Source organism: Haliotis rufescens, unplaced genomic scaffold (genome assembly GCF_023055435.1).
Source record: "Haliotis rufescens isolate VD_foot unplaced genomic scaffold, xgHalRufe1.0.p SCAF_14, whole genome shotgun sequence".
Classification (NCBI taxonomy): Eukaryota; Metazoa; Mollusca; class Gastropoda; order Lepetellida; family Haliotidae; genus Haliotis; species Haliotis rufescens.
Genome location: NW_025963824.1, coordinates 34430621 through 34452256, shown reverse-complemented (window position 1 = coordinate 34452256; position 21636 = coordinate 34430621). Strand labels below are relative to the sequence as shown.

At 42.2% G+C, this 21636-nt stretch overlaps 1 protein-coding gene across 1 annotated transcript in view; it reads left to right on the top strand.

Moving 5' to 3' along the window:
- Positions 1 to 584: 584 nt before the first annotated feature.
- Positions 585 to 21636, top strand: part of LOC124121974 (sodium-coupled monocarboxylate transporter 1-like) — a 40949-nt gene continuing 19897 nt past the window's right edge. The window contains exons 1-2 of the mRNA XM_048395489.1: positions 585 to 929; positions 17056 to 17124. Of these exons, the coding sequence (XP_048251446.1) occupies positions 585 to 929; positions 17056 to 17124 (414 nt within the window). The remainder of the gene's footprint in view (positions 930 to 17055; positions 17125 to 21636) is intronic.

The window sequence follows — 21636 nt, the reverse complement described above, 5'->3', positions numbered from 1 at the left end:
TGACGATTTTCTTAATGTTTCACAACCAGACAATCCAGTGATTGACATTTGAAATGCAAACATATACTGTAAGATCCGGGGGGAATACTTGCACTGATTCTCGCATGTCCTTATAAGCAAATTAGAAACATGTACGTCACTATAAGAATATACAACGTCGTATCGCGCTATTCCAGCAGAACACCACGTGTCATCACTGGTTGATACAGACTCATATCACATGCGTATCAGAGAGTCGGAACCGTCATACAATGGACTTCATATTAGAGGACACAGTTACACAATCCATGATTCTCCACAAACTCAGCGCTGCGCAATGAGGTGTCAAATCAAAATAGTTGTACACGCATGTATAAAGTCTGTGTCAGGTACAAACAAGCCCTGGTGTTCTGTTCCCACCTCTCGGTAATCATCACATCTGTCAGTAGCTGCAACATACGTCCAACAGCTGCCTCCCGCCCACGTGACCACATCCGCGCTTTTCTACCTATTATGGAGTATTCCTCAAAGTGCCTATCACAATATCAAATATCAACTTGAGTTCAGAATACGTTCTGCAGGCTGAAGAACAACCGTCAGTCGCAATGGTATCTGAAGGAGTGGTATTTGGTGCCGCCGATTATGTTGTGTTTGCTCTTGTGCTGGCGGTGTCTGCAGCAATCGGGGTATTTTATGCATTTTGGGGAAACAGACAGAAAACAACGGGAGAGTTTCTGATGGGAGGACGAGATATGAAAATTGTGCCCGTCGCCATTTCCATCCTCGTGTCCTTCATGTCCGCCATCTTGATTCTGGGAACCCCTGCTGAGATGTATCGAGAAGGGACGCAGTACTACCTGTACACGTTTGGATTAATTGGTGCCATTGTGATATCTGCCGTGTTGTACGTCCCCCTCCTGTATCCGCTGAAGTACACAAGCTCATTTGAGGTAAAGTACTCACAGTCACGTTCATTGCAGCACGCCACTGATGACGTCAATGTTTTAATTACACAGATCTCTGAAGTTTACAAGTTCGAGGTACAATATTCCCTGCAAGACATCGAGAACCAACCAATTCAACAACAAAAACACGTGCAACAGTTTGGCTTCGGAAAATGTCAATGTATACTCACTGCCAAAAGACACGCGACACCATACATGTTGGTTAATATTTATAAAAATACTCATATTCAAGCGATATTAGATTGGTTAGATGCAGAAACAAACATACTGGTATGTTGTGTGAACCGACACTCATGCACGCATGACATATATCATATATCCATGACTCGCTAGGGGTGCGACGACACCGAGCGTGATGGTAGGACGCACGATGTCGATTCCTCTTAAATTTGAGAATAGAACATTTGTTTTCTGGCTTCTGAATTAACCGATCAAGACTTAACCGATTAAATTAACTCATTTGACTTTATCGGCATAACAGAAACACGTATGAAAGATATAGACATGAGTTTGATATTTCCAGGATTCATGGATTCATGTTTATTTGATGATTGGGGGAGACTTGAATGCCAGAACTAACACTGAATCTGGTTTTGTAGAAGATATCCTTGAATATCTCGAGGGACATGATAACAGTGTATGGGGATTTCTGTTAGACAATTTTTAAAAAAATCTGTGCATTTATCTCCGCTTAATTTTTGGTAAGAGCTGACTTGATTTATGTAGAATGCTGAATATACATATAATGAATGGAAGATGCGGGTCAGACGCAGGCGTGGGAGATTTTACTTTTATAGGAATCCAGAATGCGAGTGTGGTGGATTTTGATATTTGCCATAGGAGTTGTTTGATATTTGCCACAGCTTTGATAGACCGTCTCGAGCCGAGTCATCACACCTTCCTGTCACGACTAGTATACGTACGCTTCTAGTAAGTGACCCTACGCCACGCAATACACATAAAAATGCTTCCTTCAAATTCGTGTGGGTTGAAGAGAAGGCTGAACATTTTAGAACAAAACTTATATCTGGGACTGCGCATGATTTACTGGAGAAAGCTGTAGACGTAGCATTTGTTAAAGTTGAAGTAAGTATTGGGTATTATCGCTGCATCTGATAAAAAGAAAATTAATAAGGGCTATAAATATGACAACGGTTTGATAGCAAATGCCAGCTACAGCTAAAAAGGAACGATGTAGACGTTTAAATAAGTTTAGAAAGAATAAGGATAGAGGTTCACTAATAAACTATAATAGAGTAAGAACTGACTACAAAGATGTTTGTAAGAAAACAAAAGACAGAATATTGCGATCAAAAACAGAAACTGTTGCTGTATTTGTAGATTTTACAAAAAGCTTTGGCATTGTGAAAAGGGTTAACTTGTAGACTCTCTTTCAAAGACATCGGCTAAGTAGCAGAATTGAAATGTTATTTTGTTCTCTATATACAAATGTGAAGATATATGTCCTAAACAATGTATATTTAGAAGATTTCTATTTGCCTTTTTTTATAAATGAATTAGCATATCAAATCCAAAGTAATTGCACTGATGGAACACAACTGCGTGAAAGTTTGAAAATCAGGGGCAGCATGTCCTTATACGAATAGAGACATTTTGTGGTAACACTTGACTTATTGTTATTAATTAGTAGACTTTGGAAACCGCGCTTCTTAACGCACACATTTCTCTGTATGTTTCTGGTTCGCGTTTCTTTTAGCTGTGAGAATATGTTGGGCGAGAAGGGCCATCGTCCTCAAAGACGATGTTAGGATGCGGTGAACAATGTTGCCCTCATGTGGTGCACAATGTTGCTCTGATGTGGTGCACAATGTTGCTACGACATGGTGCTCGATTGTTGCTATAACGTGGTGCACAATGTTGCTATAACGTGGTGCACAATGTTGTTATACCGTGGTGCACAATGTTGCTACGAAATGGTGCTCAATGTTGCTATAACGTGGTGCACAATGTCGCTATGGCATGGTGCTCAATACTGCTATAACGTGGTGCACAATGTTGCTATAACGTGGTGCTCAATGTTGCTATAACGTGGTGCACAATGTTGCTATAAAGTTGTGCACAAAGTTGCTATAACGTGGTGCACAATCTTGCTATAACGTGGTGCACAATATGGCTATACCGTGGTGCAAAATGTTGCTATAACGTGGTGCTCAATGTTGCTATACCGTGGTGCACAATGTTGCTATAACGTGGTGCACAATATTGCTATAACGTGGTGCACAATGTTCCTTTACCGTGGTGCACAATATGGCTATACCGTGGTGCTCAATGTGGCTATGACGTGCTGCACAATATTGCTATAACGTGGTGCACAATATTGCTATAACGTGGTGCACAATATTGCTATAACGTGGTGCACAATATTGCTATAATGTGGTGCACAATATTGGTAAGACGTGGTGCACAATGTTGCTATGACATGGTGCACAATGTTGCTATAACGTGGTGCACAATGTTGCTCTGATGTGGTGCACAATGTTGCTATGACGTGGTGCACAATGCTGCTATAACGTGGTGCACAATATTGGTAAGGCGTGGTGCACAATATTGGTAAGACGTGGTGCACAATGTTGCTATAACGTGGTGCACAATGTTGCTACGATGTGGTGCACAATGTTGCTATAACGTGGTGCACAAGGTTCGTATAACGTGGTGCACAATGTTGCCATAGCGTGGTGCACAATGTTGCTATAACGTGCTGCACAATGTTTCTATAACGTGGTGCACAAGGTTGCTATGATGTGGTGCACAATGTTGCTACGATGTGGTGCACAATCTTGCTATAACGTGGTGCACAATGTTGCTATAACGTGGTGCACAATATTGGTAAGACGTGGTGCACAATGTTGCTATAACGGGGTGCACAATGTTGCTACGATGTGGTGCACAATGTTGCTATAACGTGGTGCACAAGGTTGGTATAACGTGGTGCACAATGTTGCCATAGCGTGGTGCACAATGTTGCTATAACGTGGTGCACAATGTTGCTTTGATGTGCTGCACAATGTTGCTATAACGTGGTGCACAAGGTTGCTATAACGTGGTGCACAATATTGGTAAGACGTGGTGCACAATGTTTCTATAACGTGGTGCACAATGTTGCTATAACGTGGTGCACAATGTTGCTTTGATGTGGTGCACAATGTTGCCATAGCGTGGTGCACAATGTTGCTATAACGTGGTGCACAATGTTGCTTTGATGTGGTGCACAATGTTGCTATAACGTGGTGCACAAGGTTGCTATAACGTGGTGCACAATATTGGTAAGACGTGGTGCACAATATTGCTATAACGTGGTGCACAATGTTCCTTTACCGTGGTGCACAATATGGCTATACCGTGGTGCTCAATGTGGCTATGACGTGCTGCACAATATTGCTATAACGTGGTGCACAATATTGCTATAACGTGGTGCACAATATTGCTATAACGTGGTGCACAATATTGCTATAATGTGGTGCACAATATTGGTAAGACGTGGTGCACAATGTTGCTATGACATGGTGCACAATGTTGCTATAACGTGGTGCACAATGTTGCTCTGATGTGGTGCACAATGTTGCTATGACGTGGTGCACAATGTTGTTATAACGTTGTGCACAATATTGGTAAGGCGTGGTGCACAATATTGGTAAGACGTGGTGCACAATGTTGCTATAACGTGGTGCACAATGTTGCTACGATGTGGTGCACAATGTTGCTATAACGTGGTGCACAAGGTTGGTATAACGTGGTGCACAATGTTGCCATAGCGTGGTGCACAATGTTGCTATAACGTGGTGCACAATGTTGCTATAACGTGGTGCACAAGGTAGCTATGATGTGGTGCACAATGTTGCTACGATGTGGTGCACAATCTTGCTATAACGTGGTGCCCAATGTTGCTATAACGTGGTGCACAATATTGGTAAGACGTGGTTCACAATGTTGCTATAACGTGGTGCACAATGTTGCTACGATGTGGTGCACAATGTTGCTATAACGTGGTGCACAAGGTTGGTATAACGTGGTGCACAATGTTGCCATAGCGTGGTGCACAATGTTGCTATAACGTGGTGCACAATGTTGCTTTGATGTGGTGCACAATGTTGCTATAACGTGGTGCACAAGGTTGCTATAACGTGGTGCACAATATTGGTAAGACGTGGTGCACAATGTTTCTATAACGTGGTGCACAATGTTGCTATGATGTGGTGCACAATAATGCTTTGATGTGGTGCACAATGTTGCCATAGCGTGGTGCACAATGTTGCTATAACGTGGTGCACAATGTTGCTTTGATGTGGTGCACAATGTTGCTATAACGTGGTGCACAAGGTTGCTATAACGTGGTGCACAATATTGGTAAGACGTGGTGCACAATGTTGCTATAACGTGGTGCACAATGTTGCTTTGATGTGCTGCACAATGTTGCTATAACGTGGTGCACAATGTTGCTAGAACGTGGTGCACAATATTGGTAAGACGTTGTGCACAATGTTGCCATAACGTGGTGCACAATGTTGCTTTGATGTGGTGCACAATGTTGCTATAACGCGGTGCACAAGGTTGCTATAACGTGGTACACAATGTTGCTATAACGTGGTGCTCAAGGTTGCTATAACGTGGTGCACAAGGTTGCTATAACGTGGTGCACAATGTTGCTGTAACGTGGTGCACAAATTTGCTATAACGTGGTGCTCAAGGTTCCTATAACGTGGTGCACAATGTTGCTATAACGCGGTGCACAATGTTGCTATAACGTGGTGCACAAGGCTGCTATAACGTGGTACACAATGTTGCTATAACGTGGTGCACAAGGCTGCTATAACGTGGTGCTCAAGGTTGCTATAACGTGGTGCACAATGTTGCTATAACGCGGTGCACAATGTTGCTATAACGTGGTGCACAAGGCTGCTATAACGTGGTACACAATGTTGCTATAACGTGGTACACAAGGCTGCTACAACGTGGTGCACAATGTTGCTATCACGTGGTGCACAATGTTGCTATAACGTGGTGCACAAGGCTGCTATAACGTGGTGCACAATGTTTCTATAACGTGGTGCACAAGGCTGCTATAACGTGGTGCACAAGGCTGCTATAACGTGGTGCTCAAGGTTGCTATAGCGTGGTGCAAAAGCTTGCTATAACGTGGTGCACAAGGTTGCTATGACGTGGTGCACAAGGTTGCCATGATGTGGTGCACAATGTTGCTATAACGTGGTGCACAAGGCTGCTATAACGTGGTACACAATGTTGCTATAACGCGGTGCACAATGTTGCTATAACGTGGTGCACAAGGTTGCTATAACGTGGTGCTCAAGGTTGCTATAGCGTGGTGCACAATGTTGCTATAACGTGGTGCACAATGTTGCTACGATGTGGTGCACAATGTTGCTATAACGTGGTGCACAAGGTTGGTATAACGTGGTGCACAATGTTGCCATAGCGTGGTGCACAATGTTGCTATAACGTGGTGCACAATGTTGCTTTGATGTGCTGCACAATGTTGCTATAACGTGGTGCACAATGTTTCTATAACGTGGTGCACAATGTTGCTATAACGTGGTGCACAATAATGCTTTGATGTGGTGCACAATGTTGCCATAGCGTGGTGCACAATGTTGCTATAACGTGGTGCACAATGTTGCTTTGATGTGGTGCACAATGTTGCTATAACGTGGTGCACAAGGTTGCTATAACGTGGTGCACAATATTGGTAAGACGTGGTGCACAATGTTGCTATAACGTGGTGCACAATGTTGCTTTGATGTGCTGCACAATGTTGCTATAACGTGGTGCACAAGGTAGCTAGAACGTGGTGCACAATATTGGTAAGACGTTGTGCACAATGTTGCCATAACGTGGTGCACAATGTTGCTTTGATGTGGTGCACAATGTTGCTATAACGCGGTGCACAAGGTTGCTATAACGTGGTACACAATGTTGCTATAACGTGGTGCTCAAGGTTGCTATAACGTGGTGCACAAGGTTGCTATAACGTGGTGCACAATGTTGCTATAACGCGGTGCACAAGGTTGCTATAACGTGGTGCACAAGGTTGCTATAACGTGGTGCACAAGGCTGCTATAACGTGGTGCTCAAGGTTGCTATAACGTGGTGCACAATGTTGCTATAACGTGGTGCTCAAGGTTGCTATAACGTGGTGCACAATGTTGCTATAACGCGGTGCACAATGTTGCTATAACGTGGTGCACAAGGCTGCTATAACGTGGTACACAATGTTGCTATAACGTGGTGCACAAGGCTGCTATAACGTGGTGCACAATGTTGCTGTAACGTGGTGCACAAGGTTGCTATAACGTGATGCACAAGGCTGCTATAACGTGGTGCACAATGTTTCTATAACGTGGTGGACAAGGCTGCTATAACGTGGTGCACAAGGCTGCTATAACGTGGTGCTCAAGGTTGCTATAACGTGGTGCACAATGTTGCTATAACGCGGTGCACAATGTTGCTATAACGTGGTGCACAAGGCTGCTATAACGTGGTATACAATGTTGCTATAACGTGGTGCACAAGGCTGCTATAACGTGGTGCACAATGTTGCTGTAACGTGGTGCACAATGTTGCTATAACGTGGTGCACAAGGCTGCTTTAACGTGGTGCACAATGTTTCTATAACGTGGTGCACAAGGCTGCTATAACGTGGTGCACAAGGCTGCTATAACGTGGTGCACAATGTTGCTATAACGTGGTGCACAATGTTGCTATAACGTGGTGCACAAGGCTGCTATAACGTGGTGCACAAGGCTGCTATAACGTGGTGCTCAAGGTTGCTATAGCGTGGTGCAAAAGCTTGCTATAACGTGGTGCACAAGGTTGCTATGACGTGGTGCACAAGGTTGCTATGATGTGGTGCACAATGTTGCTATAACGTGGTGCACAAGGCTGCTATAACGTGGTACACAATGTTGCTATAACGCGGTGCACAATGTTGCTATAACGTAGTGCACAAGGTTGCTGTAACGTGGTGCTCAAGGTTGCTATAGCGTGGTGCACAAGCTTGCTATAACGTGGTGCACAAGGTTGCTATGACGTGGTGCACAAGGTTGCTATGATGTGGTGCACAATGTTGCTATGACATGGTGCTCAATGTGGCTATGACGTGGTGCACAAGGTTGCTATGACGTGGTGCACAATGTTGCTTTGACGTGGTGCACAAGGTTGCTATGAGGTGGTTCACAATGTTGCTATGATGTGGTGCACAATATTGGTAAGACTTTGTGTGCAATGTTCCTGTGATGTGGCAGCAACAACAACAACAACAATAGGCTGTCGAAGTCTTTCCTCCAATGGCCAGACGGTCAACTTCATTTAGTTGATATCCTGTACCACAAACACCATACAATCAATAGGAATGAATTATCAAGCTGGTTGTGAGAACTGAAACAAAGGTATATTGTGGGAACTGAAGAAACATATACCCAAAAGATACCCAAAAGAAAAAATATTACAACATTTGTTTTGTTGGTATGTTGTTTCACGCCGCACTTATCGTCGGCATGCTATCAACCAAGTTTCCGACTACCATATGCATTTTGTCCCCTCTCACAACCAGGTTGCTTAGCAACAAACCCGGAATCCATGGGGGTAACGCAATGACTCTAGTTATCTAGTTAATATACATCTTATGTCTAGTCACTGGACATTGTAACGCAATGACTCTAGTTAATATAGATGTTATGTCTAGTCACTGGACATTGTAACGCAATGACTCTAGTTAATATAGATGTTATGTCTAGTCACTGGACATTGTAACGCAATGACTCTAGTTAATATAGATCTTATGTCTAGTCACTGGACATTGTAACGCAATGACTCTAGTTAATATAGGTGTTATGTCTAGTCACTGGACATTGTAACGCAATGACTCTAGTTAATATAGGTCTTATGTCTAGTCACTGGACATTGTAACGCAATGACTCTAGTTAATATAGATCTTATGTCTAGTCACTGGACATTGTAACGCAATGACTCTAGTTAATATAGGTCTTATGTCTAGTCACTGGACATTGTAACGCAATGACTCTAGTTAATATAGGTTTTATGTCTAGTCACTGGACATTGTAACGCAATGACTCTAGTTAATATACATCTTATGTCTAGTCACTGGACATTGTAACGCAATGACTCTAGTTAATATAGGTTTTATGTCTAGTCACTGGACATTGTAACGCAATGACTCTAGTTAATATAGGTTTTATGTCTAGTCACTGGACATTGTAACGCAATGACTCTAGTTAATATAGGTTTTATGTCTAGTCACTGGACATTGTAACGCAATGACTCTAGTTAATATACATCTTATGTCAAGTCACTGGACATTGTAACGCAATGACTCTAGTTAATATAGGTTTTATGTCTAGTCACTGGACATTGTAACGCAATGACTCTAGTTAATATAGGTTTTATGTCTAGTCACTGGACATTGTAACGCAATGACTCTAGTTAATATAGGTTTTATGTCTAGTCACTGGACATTGTAACGCAATGACTATAGTTAATATAGGTTTTATGTCTAGTCACTTGACATTGTAACGCAATGACTGTAGTTAATATAGGTTTTATGTCTAGTCACTGGACATTGTAACGCAATGACTCTAGTTAATATAGGTTTTATGTCTAATCACTGGACATTGTAACGCAATGACTCTAGTTAATATAGATCTTATGTCTAGTCACTGGACATTGTAACGCAATGACTCTAGTTAATATAGGTTTTATGTCTAGTCACTGGACATTGTAACGCAATGACTCTAGTTAATATAGGTTTTATGTCTAGTCACTGGACATTGTAACGCAATGACTCTAGTTAATATAGATCTTATGTCTAGTCACTGGACATTGTAACGCAATGACTCTAGTTAATATAGATGTTATGTCTAGTCACTGGACATTGTAACGCAATGACTCTAGTTAATATAGATCTTATGTCTAGTCACTGGACATTGTAACGCAATGACTATTGTTAATATAGATGTTATGTCTAGTCACTGGACATTGTAACGCAATGACTATAGTTAATATAGATGTTATGTCTAGTCACTGGACATTGTAACGCAATGACTCTAGTTAATATAGATGTTATGTCTAGTCACTGGACATTGTAACGCAATGACTCTAGTTAATATAGGTTTTATGTCTAGTCACTGGACATTGTAACGCAATGACTCTAGTTAATATAGATGTTATGTCTAGTCACTGGACATTGTAACGCAATGACTCTAGTTAATATAGATCTTATGTCTAGTCACTGGACATTGTAACGCAATGACTATCGTTAATATAGATGTTATGTCTAGTCACTGGACATTGTAACGCAATGACTCTAGTTAATATAGGTCTTATGTCTAGTCACTGGACATTGTAACGCAATGACTCTAGTTAATATAGATCTTATGTCTAGTCACTGGACATTGTAACGCAATGACTCTAGTTAATATAGGTCTTATGTCTAGTCACTGGACATTGTAACGCAATGACTCTAGTTAATATAGGTTTTATGTCTAGTCACTGGACATTGTAACGCAATGACTCTAGTTAATATACATCTTATGTCTAGTCACTGGACATTGTAACGCAATGACTCTAGTTAATATAGGTTTTATGTCTAGTCACTGGACATTGTAACGCAATGACTCTAGTTAATATAGGTTTTATGTCTAGTCACTGGACATTGTAACGCAATGACTCTAGTTAATATAGGTTTTATGTCTAGTCACTGGACATTGTAACGCAATGACTCTAGTTAATATAGATGTTATGTCTAGTCACTGGACATTGTAACGCAATGACTCTAGTTAATATAGATGTTATGTCTAGTCACTGGACATTGTAACGCAATGACTCTAGTTAATATAGGTTTTATGTCTAGTCACTGGACATTGTAACGCAATGACTCTAGTTAATATAGATGTTATGTCTAGTCACTGGACATTGTAACGCAATGACTCTAGTTAATATAGATCTTATGTCTAGTCACTGGACATTGTAACGCAATGACTATCGTTAATATAGATGTTATGTCTAGTCACTGGACATTGTAACGCAATGACTCTAGTTAATATAGATGTTATGTCTAGTCACTGGACATTGTAACGCAATGACTCTAGTTAATATAGGTTTTATGTCTAGTCACTGGACATTGTAACGCAATGACTCTAGTTAATATAGATGTTATGTCTAGTCACTGGACATTGTAACGCAATGACTCTAGTTAATATAGATCTTATGTCTAGTCACTGGACATTGTAACGCAATGACTCTAGTTAATATAGGTGTTATGTCTAGTCACTGGACATTGTAACGCAATGACTCTAGTTAATATAGGTCTTATGTCTAGTCACTGGACATTGTAACGCAATGACTCTAGTTAATATAGATCTTATGTCTAGTCACTGGACATTGTAACGCAATGACTCTAGTTAATATAGGTCTTATGTCTAGTCACTGGACATTGTAACGCAATGACTCTAGTTAATATAGGTTTTATGTCTAGTCACTGGACATTGTAACGCAATGACTCTAGTTAATATACATCTTATGTCTAGTCACTGGACATTGTAACGCAATGACTCTAGTTAATATAGGTTTTATGTCTAGTCACTGGACATTGTAACGCAATGACTCTAGTTAATATAGGTTTTATGTCTAGTCACTGGACATTGTAACGCAATGACTCTAGTTAATATAGGTTTTATGTCTAGTCACTGGACATTGTAACGCAATGACTCTAGTTAATATACATCTTATGTCAAGTCACTGGACATTGTAACGCAATGACTCTAGTTAATATAGGTTTTATGTCTAGTCACTGGACATTGTAACGCAATGACTCTAGTTAATATAGGTTTTATGTCTAGTCACTGGACATTGTAACGCAATGACTCTAGTTAATATAGGTTTTATGTCTAGTCACTGGACATTGTAACGCAATGACTATAGTTAATATAGGTTTTATGTCTAGTCACTTGACATTGTAACGCAATGACTGTAGTTAATATAGGTTTTATGTCTAGTCACTGGACATTGTAACGCAATGACTCTAGTTAATATAGGTTTTATGTCTAATCACTGGACATTGTAACGCAATGACTCTAGTTAATATAGATCTTATGTCTAGTCACTGGACATTGTAACGCAATGACTCTAGTTAATATAGGTTTTATGTCTAGTCACTGGACATTGTAACGCAATGACTCTAGTTAATATAGGTTTTATGTCTAGTCACTGGACATTGTAACGCAATGACTCTAGTTAATATAGATCTTATGTCTAGTCACTGGACATTGTAACGCAATGACTCTAGTTAATATAGATGTTATGTCTAGTCACTGGACATTGTAACGCAATGACTCTAGTTAATATAGATCTTATGTCTAGTCACTGGACATTGTAACGCAATGACTATTGTTAATATAGATGTTATGTCTAGTCACTGGACATTGTAACGCAATGACTATAGTTAATATAGATGTTATGTCTAGTCACTGGACATTGTAACGCAATGACTCTAGTTAATATAGATGTTATGTCTAGTCACTGGACATTGTAACGCAATGACTCTAGTTAATATAGGTTTTATGTCTAGTCACTGGACATTGTAACGCAATGACTCTAGTTAATATAGATGTTATGTCTAGTCACTGGACATTGTAACGCAATGACTCTAGTTAATATAGATCTTATGTCTAGTCACTGGACATTGTAACGCAATGACTATCGTTAATATAGATGTTATGTCTAGTCACTGGACATTGTAACGCAATGACTCTAGTTAATATAGGTCTTATGTCTAGTCACTGGACATTGTAACGCAATGACTCTAGTTAATATAGATCTTATGTCTAGTCACTGGACATTGTAACGCAATGACTCTAGTTAATATAGGTCTTATGTCTAGTCACTGGACATTGTAACGCAATGACTCTAGTTAATATAGGTTTTATGTCTAGTCACTGGACATTGTAACGCAATGACTCTAGTTAATATACATCTTATGTCTAGTCACTGGACATTGTAACGCAATGACTCTAGTTAATATAGGTTTTATGTCTAGTCACTGGACATTGTAACGCAATGACTCTAGTTAATATAGGTTTTATGTCTAGTCACTGGACATTGTAACGCAATGACTCTAGTTAATATAGGTTTTATGTCTAGTCACTGGACATTGTAACGCAATGACTCTAGTTAATATAGATGTTATGTCTAGTCACTGGACATTGTAACGCAATGACTCTAGTTAATATAGATGTTATGTCTAGTCACTGGACATTGTAACGCAATGACTCTAGTTAATATAGGTTTTATGTCTAGTCACTGGACATTGTAACGCAATGACTCTAGTTAATATAGATGTTATGTCTAGTCACTGGACATTGTAACGCAATGACTCTAGTTAATATAGATCTTATGTCTAGTCACTGGACATTGTAACGCAATGACTATCGTTAATATAGATGTTATGTCTAGTCACTGGACATTGTAACGCAATGACTCTAGTTAATATAGATGTTATGTCTAGTCACTGGACATTGTAACGCAATGACTCTAGTTAATATAGGTTTTATGTCTAGTCACTGGACATTGTAACGCAATGACTCTAGTTAATATAGATCTTATGTCTAGTCACTGGACATTGTAACGCAATGACTATAGTTAATATACATCTTATGTCTAGTCACTGGACATTGTAGATCTCAATGTCTACTGACTGGACATGATTGATGTTAACGATATCCCTGCTGCTTCAAGGGAGTAGCATAACAAAATTGACCACTGTGCTGATTCAGATACAAGTCACTTTTAACATTTGGAAATGCGGAGGACACACAGTTTTCAATTTTGAAATGTATAAACGTCTCTGAAGTTTAACTGATGCCTTCATTGTTGTAATCCTGTCCAAACAACTTTGAGCAAGAGTCGTATGACGCCCAATAAAATCTTCATAAAAAGAGCATGCTTGGTTTAACCTAAACAAATGTTGACTGTAGACTCAAGCTGCTGGAATATTGCTCAGCACAAAGGGAAAGTTGACTCTTGTAATATGAAGTCATCCCTTTTGTCACACAGCTTTTTTCGTCAATCTGAATCTTTCTGCTAAACTGTAAATATGAAATAGTTGAGGGGGTCTCGGTGGTCTGTGTTATATTTTTCAGGTGAAAAAAAATCAGTGTGAGGAAATTAGGTATAAGACCATTATTTGGGTGAGGAAGTCCCGCATTTTACAACCTGTTTTCTCAGTAAACTGCTGATGACATTAGCTCTCGTTCTTGCCACATTGTCCTGCAGCTATATCTATGTCACCGCGTCAGAGATTAATGCTCAATGGATCAAGAAACGAAGCTGTCTGTGTGTCTTTCAAAGTCGTGTCCACAGTTGAAAAATAAAATGTTTGGACAAATTTGAACTTGTTTCTTTACCGAGATTGTACAAATTCAAGCAATTCCTTTGGTTTTTGAGAATTCATATGGTTTTAATTCCAACTGCCTCAAATACTTTCTGCAAATATACAGAAAGTCCTTCCTTGATTGTATTAAGGATCATGATTGATCTGTGAGACAGGGACTTGGTGGTACATCAGCTGGACCAAGCAATATATCTCTCTTTAGAATCTAGCACAAAGGGAAATAGACATGTACACGTTTTCATCTTTTAGGGTCAAATCAAAAGTTGATAGTAATTATGCATGCTTTTGACAGGTTTCAGTCGTTTTATATCTTTCATCGCCACAGATTAAACTCGTGTTCTTACTTTGTGAAGTAAATTTGGCGCCGATTATGTATTACTGTCTGAATATGGTTGTGTTTGAGCTGTGTGTAAGTTGTGTTCGAGATGTAAAGTTCGGTTTGAATTCAGGATTAGTTATTAAAACAAGACACGTTTTGCCATTTTTGTAACACATGAAGAAATATTGCATTGAGATAGTTTCGAAAGAAAGATATCTTCTGTCCAAATTTACTGAACATTTTTAATGAATCTTTGTTTTTAAAACGCTGAATTTGACTTAGTGTTGCACACAGGTCTTAGGGCAGTTTTAATGTCCTTGTCCAAACAGTTTCCTTTTTGTCTGTTTTACATTTTGGCTACCATCAAACATATCGACTTGTTTCATGTAGATGAGAGGGGCAACAGACATTTCAATAATCACAAGAAATATCTACTAAAAGAGCACATATTCCATTCTGAGCATGTGTATTTGAATCGCTGTCCAAAAGGTAATAGGGAAGAGGTGAGCGTATCCTTCCCAAATGGTGACACCCGACAAAAACACATGCAAAGGCAAGTCAATTGTTCAGCTGAAAGAAACACGGGAATATATGGTACAAAATAGAAACATTTCGTCCAAAAAACACATACAAGATCACAAGGGAAATGCGAAAACTATCGGAGTCCATGGAAATGGCAGAGGAATCTAAATATGTCTAATCATGTCTAAATATGTCTAAACATGTCTAAACATGTCTAAACATGTCTAAATATGTCTAAACATGTCATTAGCTGGTGTGACCTCCTTCTACCCCGATTCATGCCTGAAGCTTTCTTACCATGCAATTCACAAATTGTTTTCCAATTGTTAAAACACGTTCAACATCTTGTCGGTGTTATTTTCTTAGCGTAAAAAAAACCCCTTCTTTTATTTTTTATCATTTTAACTCCCAATCATGTTTCTTTTCTTCATCCACAGACTACCCGTGATGATCCGGGTTAGTATTAGTCTTCAGCAACCCATGGGTGCCGTTAGAGGCGACTAACGGGATGGGGTGGTTGGTGCATGTCTTCGTATCCCTTTGGCTTAGATCGAAGTCATAATGTCAATGACTGGATCATGTGATCTGGTCCAGACATCCGTCATATACCTGAACTATTGTTGCTGACGGGGTTAAACAAAAATACATAAATTTGTTTGTTTGCTTGTTTGTTTAACGTCGCACTCCGCAATATTCTAGCTATATGACGGTGGTCTGTAAATAATCAAGTCTGGATCAGATTATCAACTGATTGACAGCTTGACTATCGATTGCGTCACGAAGATATGCATCAACCAAGTCAGCTAGCCTGACCTCCCGATCCCGTTAGTCGCCTCTTACAACAAGCATAGTCGCCTTTTACGACAAGCATGGGTTGCTGAAGACCTGTTATATCCCGGATCTCCACGGGTCCCATAAACATGTCTTAGCTTCAGTGTGTGCATGCGTATATATCTAAGTAAATAGATGTCACACTAAGTTGGCCGACTGTCTAGTTGCGACAGATGTGTTTTGTAAATCATGTTATGTACAGTGTATTGCATATTTGTAACTTACGTAATGTTTTATGTATAAGCTATTCCGGCCTGTGATTGTATTCATGTATACGATGATGCAGCATGCGAGGGGTATAACACCTGTGTATATCACATGAATCCCTCAATGTCTGGCACCATCTGTCACTGGTCTGTGTGACACAGGGACAGTATTTATTCGGGAGATATTATGTTGATTGAGGATCTTCATTTTATTCCGGGGCACGGGTGGCCCAGTCGTCTAAGATGCCGCGATTCGCTGTGCAGAGTTGCGTCCTTTGGGCACGCCAGAAACCTATGATTGTGTGTTCGAATCCCGGTTCGCCCCAATTAAGCTTCTATGTTTGTCAGCACCATATCCGTGCTCGTGAGTTTCACCGAAATGATAAACGTCTGAGACCTGCATCACTTCGGGCTTTCCTCGCACATTAAGCCACAAGGCCTTGGGTGTCAAATTGACCCTTTAGCAAAATGGCGACATCAACATCATTAATGACAACCTTAAACATCACAATGTGTAAGTTTCTTAGGACACTCGCCCATAGTCTACACTTGGAAGATGACGTCTTGGCTGTCGAGGAAGAACCATGATATGGGAATGTAATAGGGGGGATATCTAGGGGGCAGACCAGGATACAAGTACGTGTTAACATACCCCACCCCCTCCCCAAAAGATGTTGTTCATTGACTCCAACATGTACAGCAAACTAAGTGTCATACAGTTGGCGTATTTCTGAGTGCATAGACATACATAAAACAATCGTCAATATTTAATATCGCAGGTTTTATTTATTTTAGTATCTGGAGAAACGCTTCAACTCCCGGGCTGCCAGACTGACGGGAACAGGCATGATGATAGTCAAACAAGTACGTATAGGACCCTAGAAACACAGACACGGGCTGCCAGACTGACGGGAACAGGCATGATGATAGTCAAACAAGTACGTATAGGACCCTAGAAACACAGACACGGGCTGCCAGACTGACGGGAACAGGCATGATGATAGTCAAACAAGTACGTATAGGACCCTGGAAACACAGACACGGGCTGCCAGACTGACGCGAACAGGCATGATGATAGTCAAACAAGTACGTATAGGACCCTAGAAACACAGACACGGGCTGCCAGACTGACGCGAACAGGCATGATGATAGTCAAACAAGTACGTATAGGACCCTAGAAACACAGACACGGGCTGCCAGACTGACGCGAACAGGCATGATGATAGTCAAACAAGTACGTATAGGACCCTAGAAACACAGACACGGGCTGCCAGACTGACGCGAACAACAGGCATGATGATAGTCAAACAAGTACGTATAGGACCCTGGAAACACAGACACGGCCTGCCAGACTGACGGGAACAGGCATGATGATAGTCAAACAAGTACGTATAGGACCCTAGAAACACAGACACGGCCTGCCAGACTGACGCGAACAGGCATGATGATAGTCAAACAAGTACGTATAGGACCCTGGAAACACAGACACGGGCTGCCAGGCTGACGGGAACAACAGGCATGATGATAGTCAAACAAGTACGTATAGGACCCTAGAAACACAGACACGGGCTGCCAGACTGACGGGAACAGGCATGATGATAGTCAAACAAGTACGTATAGGACCCTAGAAACACAGACACGGCCTGCCAGACTGACGGGAACAGGCATGATGATAGTCAAACATGTACGTATAGGACCCTAGAAACACAGACACGGGCTGCCAGACTGACGGGAACAGGCATGATGATAGTCAAACAAGTACGTATAGGACCCTAGAAACACAGACACGGCCTGCCAGACTGACGGGAACAGGCATGATGATAGTCAAACATGTACGTATAGGACCCTAGAAACACAGACACGGGCTGCCAGACTGACGGGAACAGGCATGATGATAGTCAAACAAGTACGTATAGGACCCTAGAAACACAGACACGGCCTGCCAGACTGACGGGAACAGGCATGATGATAGTCAAACATGTACGTATAGGACCCTAGAAACACAGACACGGGCTGCCAGACTGACGGGAACAGGCATGATGATAGTCAAACAAGTACGTATAGGACCCTAGAAACACAGACACGGCTTGCCAGACTGACGGGAACAACAGGCATGATGATAGTCAAACAAGTACGTATAGGACCCTAGAAACACAGACACGGGCTGCCAGACTGACGCGAACAGGCATGATGATAGTCAAACAAGTACGTATAGGACCCTGGAAACACAGACACGGGCTGCCAGACTGACGCGAACAGGCATGATGATAGTCAAACAAGTACGTATAGGACCCTAGAAACACAGACACGGCTTGCCAGACTGACGGGAACAGGCATGATGATAGTCAAACAAGTACGTATAGGACCCTAGAAACACAGACACGGGCTGCCAGACTGACGCGAACAGGCATGATGATAGTCAAACAAGTACGTATAGGACCCTAGAAACACAGACACGGGCTGCCAGACTGACGCGAACAGGCATGATGATAGTCAAACAAGTACGTATAGGACCCTGGAAACACAGACACGGGCTGCCAGACTGACGGGAACAACAGGCATGATGATAGTCAAACAAGTACGTATAGGACCCTGGAAACACAGACACGGGCTGCCAGACTGACGCGAACAACAGGCATGATGATAGTCAAACAAGTACGTATAGGACCCTAGAAACACAGACACGGGCTGCCAGACTGACGGGAACAGGCATGATGATAGTCAAACAAGTACGTACAGGACCCTAGAAACACAGACCCGGGCTGCCAGACTGACGCGAACAGGCATGATGATAATCAAACAAGTACGTATAGGACCCTAGAAACACAGACACGGGCTGCCAGACTGACGCGAACAGGCATGATGATAGTCAAACAAGTACGTATAGGACCCTAGAAACACAGACACGGGCTGCCAGACTGACGGGAACAGGCATGATGATAGTCAAACAAGTACGTATAGGACCCTGGAAACACAGACACGGGCTGCCAGACTGACGCGAACAGGCATGATGATAGTCAAACAAGTACGTATAGGACCCTAGAAACACAGACACGGGCTGCCAGACTGACGCGAACAGGCATGATGATAGTCAAACATGTACGTATAGGACCCTAGAAACACAGACACGGGCTGCCAGACTGACGGGAACAGGCATGATGATAGTCAAACAAGTACGTATAGGACCCTAGAAACACAGACACGGCCTGCCAGACTGACGGGAACAGGCATGATGATAGTCAAACATGTACGTATAGGACCCTAGAAACACAGACACGGGCTGCCAGACTGACGGGAACAGGCATGATGATAGTCAAACATGTACGTATAGGACCCTAGAAACACAGACACGGGCTGCCAGACTGACGGGAACAGGCATGATGATAGTCAAACAAGTACGTATAGGACCCTAGAAACACAGACACGGCTTGCCAGACTGACGGGAACAACAGGCATGATGATAGTCAAACAAGTACGTATAGGACCCTAGAAACACAGACACGGGCTGCCAGACTGACGCGAACAGGCATGATGATAGTCAAACAAGTACGTATAGGACCCTAGAAACACAGACACGGGCTGCCAGACTGACGCGAACAGGCATGATGATAGTCAAACAAGTACGTATAGGACCCTAGAAACACAGACACGGGCTGCCAGACTGACGCGAACAGGCATGATGATAGTCAAACAAGTACGTATAGGACCCTGGAAACACAGACACGGGCTGCCAGACTGACGGGAACAACAGGCATGATGATAGTCAAACAAGTACGTATAGGACCCTGGAAACACAGACACGGGCTGCCAGACTGACGCGAACAACAGGCATGATGATAGTCAAACAAGTACGTATAGGACCCTAGAAACACAGACACGGGCTGCCAGACTGACGGGAACAGGCATGATGATAGTCAAACAAGTACGTATAGGACCCTAGAAACACAGACCCGGGCTGCCAGACTGACGCGAACAGGCATGATGATAGTCAAACAAGTACGTATAGGACCCTGGAAACACAGACACGGGCTGCCAGACTGACGCGAACAGGCATGATGATAGTCAAACAAGTACGTATAGGACCCTGGAAACACAGACACGGGCTGCCAGACTGACGGGAACAGGCATGATGATAGTCAAACAAGTACGTATAGGACCCTGGAAACACAGACACGGGCTGCCAGACTGACGCGAACAGGCATGATGATAGTCAAACAAGTACGTATAGGACCCTAGACACACAGACACGGGCTGCCAGACTGACGGGAACAGGCATGATGATAGTCAAACATGTACGTATAGGACCCTAGAAACACAGACACGGCTTGCCAGACTGACGGGAACAGGCATGATGATAGTCAAACAAGTACGTATAGGACCCTAGAAACACAGACACGGGCTGCCAGACTGACGGGAACAGGCATGATGATAGTCAAACAAGTACGTATAGGACCCTAGAAACACAGACACGGGCTGCCAGACTGACGCGAACAGGCATGATGATAGTCAAACATGTACGTATAGGACCCTAGAAACACAGACACGGGCTGCCAGACTGACGGGAACAGGCATGATGATAGTCAAACAAGTACGTATAGGACCCTAGAAACACAGACACGGCCTGCCAGACTGACGGGAACAGGCATGATGATAGTCAAACATGTACGTATAGGACCCTAGAAACACAGACACGGGCTGCCAGACTGACGGGAACAGGCATGATGATAGTCAAACAAGTACGTATAGGACCCTAGAAACACAGACACGGCCTGCCAGACTGACGGGAACAGGCATGATGATAGTCAAACATGTACGTATAGGACCCTAGAAACACAGACACGGGCTGCCAGACTGACGGGAACAGGCATGATGATAGTCAAACAAGTACGTATAGGACCCTAGAAACACAGACACGGCTTGCCAGACTGACGGGAACAACAGGCATGATGATAGTCAAACAAGTACGTATAGGACCCTAGAAACACAGACACGGGCTGCCAGACTGACGCGAACAGGCATGATGATAGTCAAACAAGTACGTATAGGACCCTAGAAACACAGACACGGGCTGCCAGACTGACGCGAACAGGCATGATGATAGTCAAACAAGTACGTATAGGACCCTAGAAACACAGACACGGGCTGCCAGACTGACGCGAACAGGCATGATGATAGTCAAACAAGTACGTATAGGACCCTGGAAACACAGACACGGGCTGCCAGACTGACGGGAACAACAGGCATGATGATAGTCAAACAAGTACGTATAGGACCCTGGAAACACAGACACGGGCTGCCAGACTGACGCGAACAACAGGCATGATGATAGTCAAACAAGTACGTATAGGACCCTAGAAACACAGACACGGGCTGCCA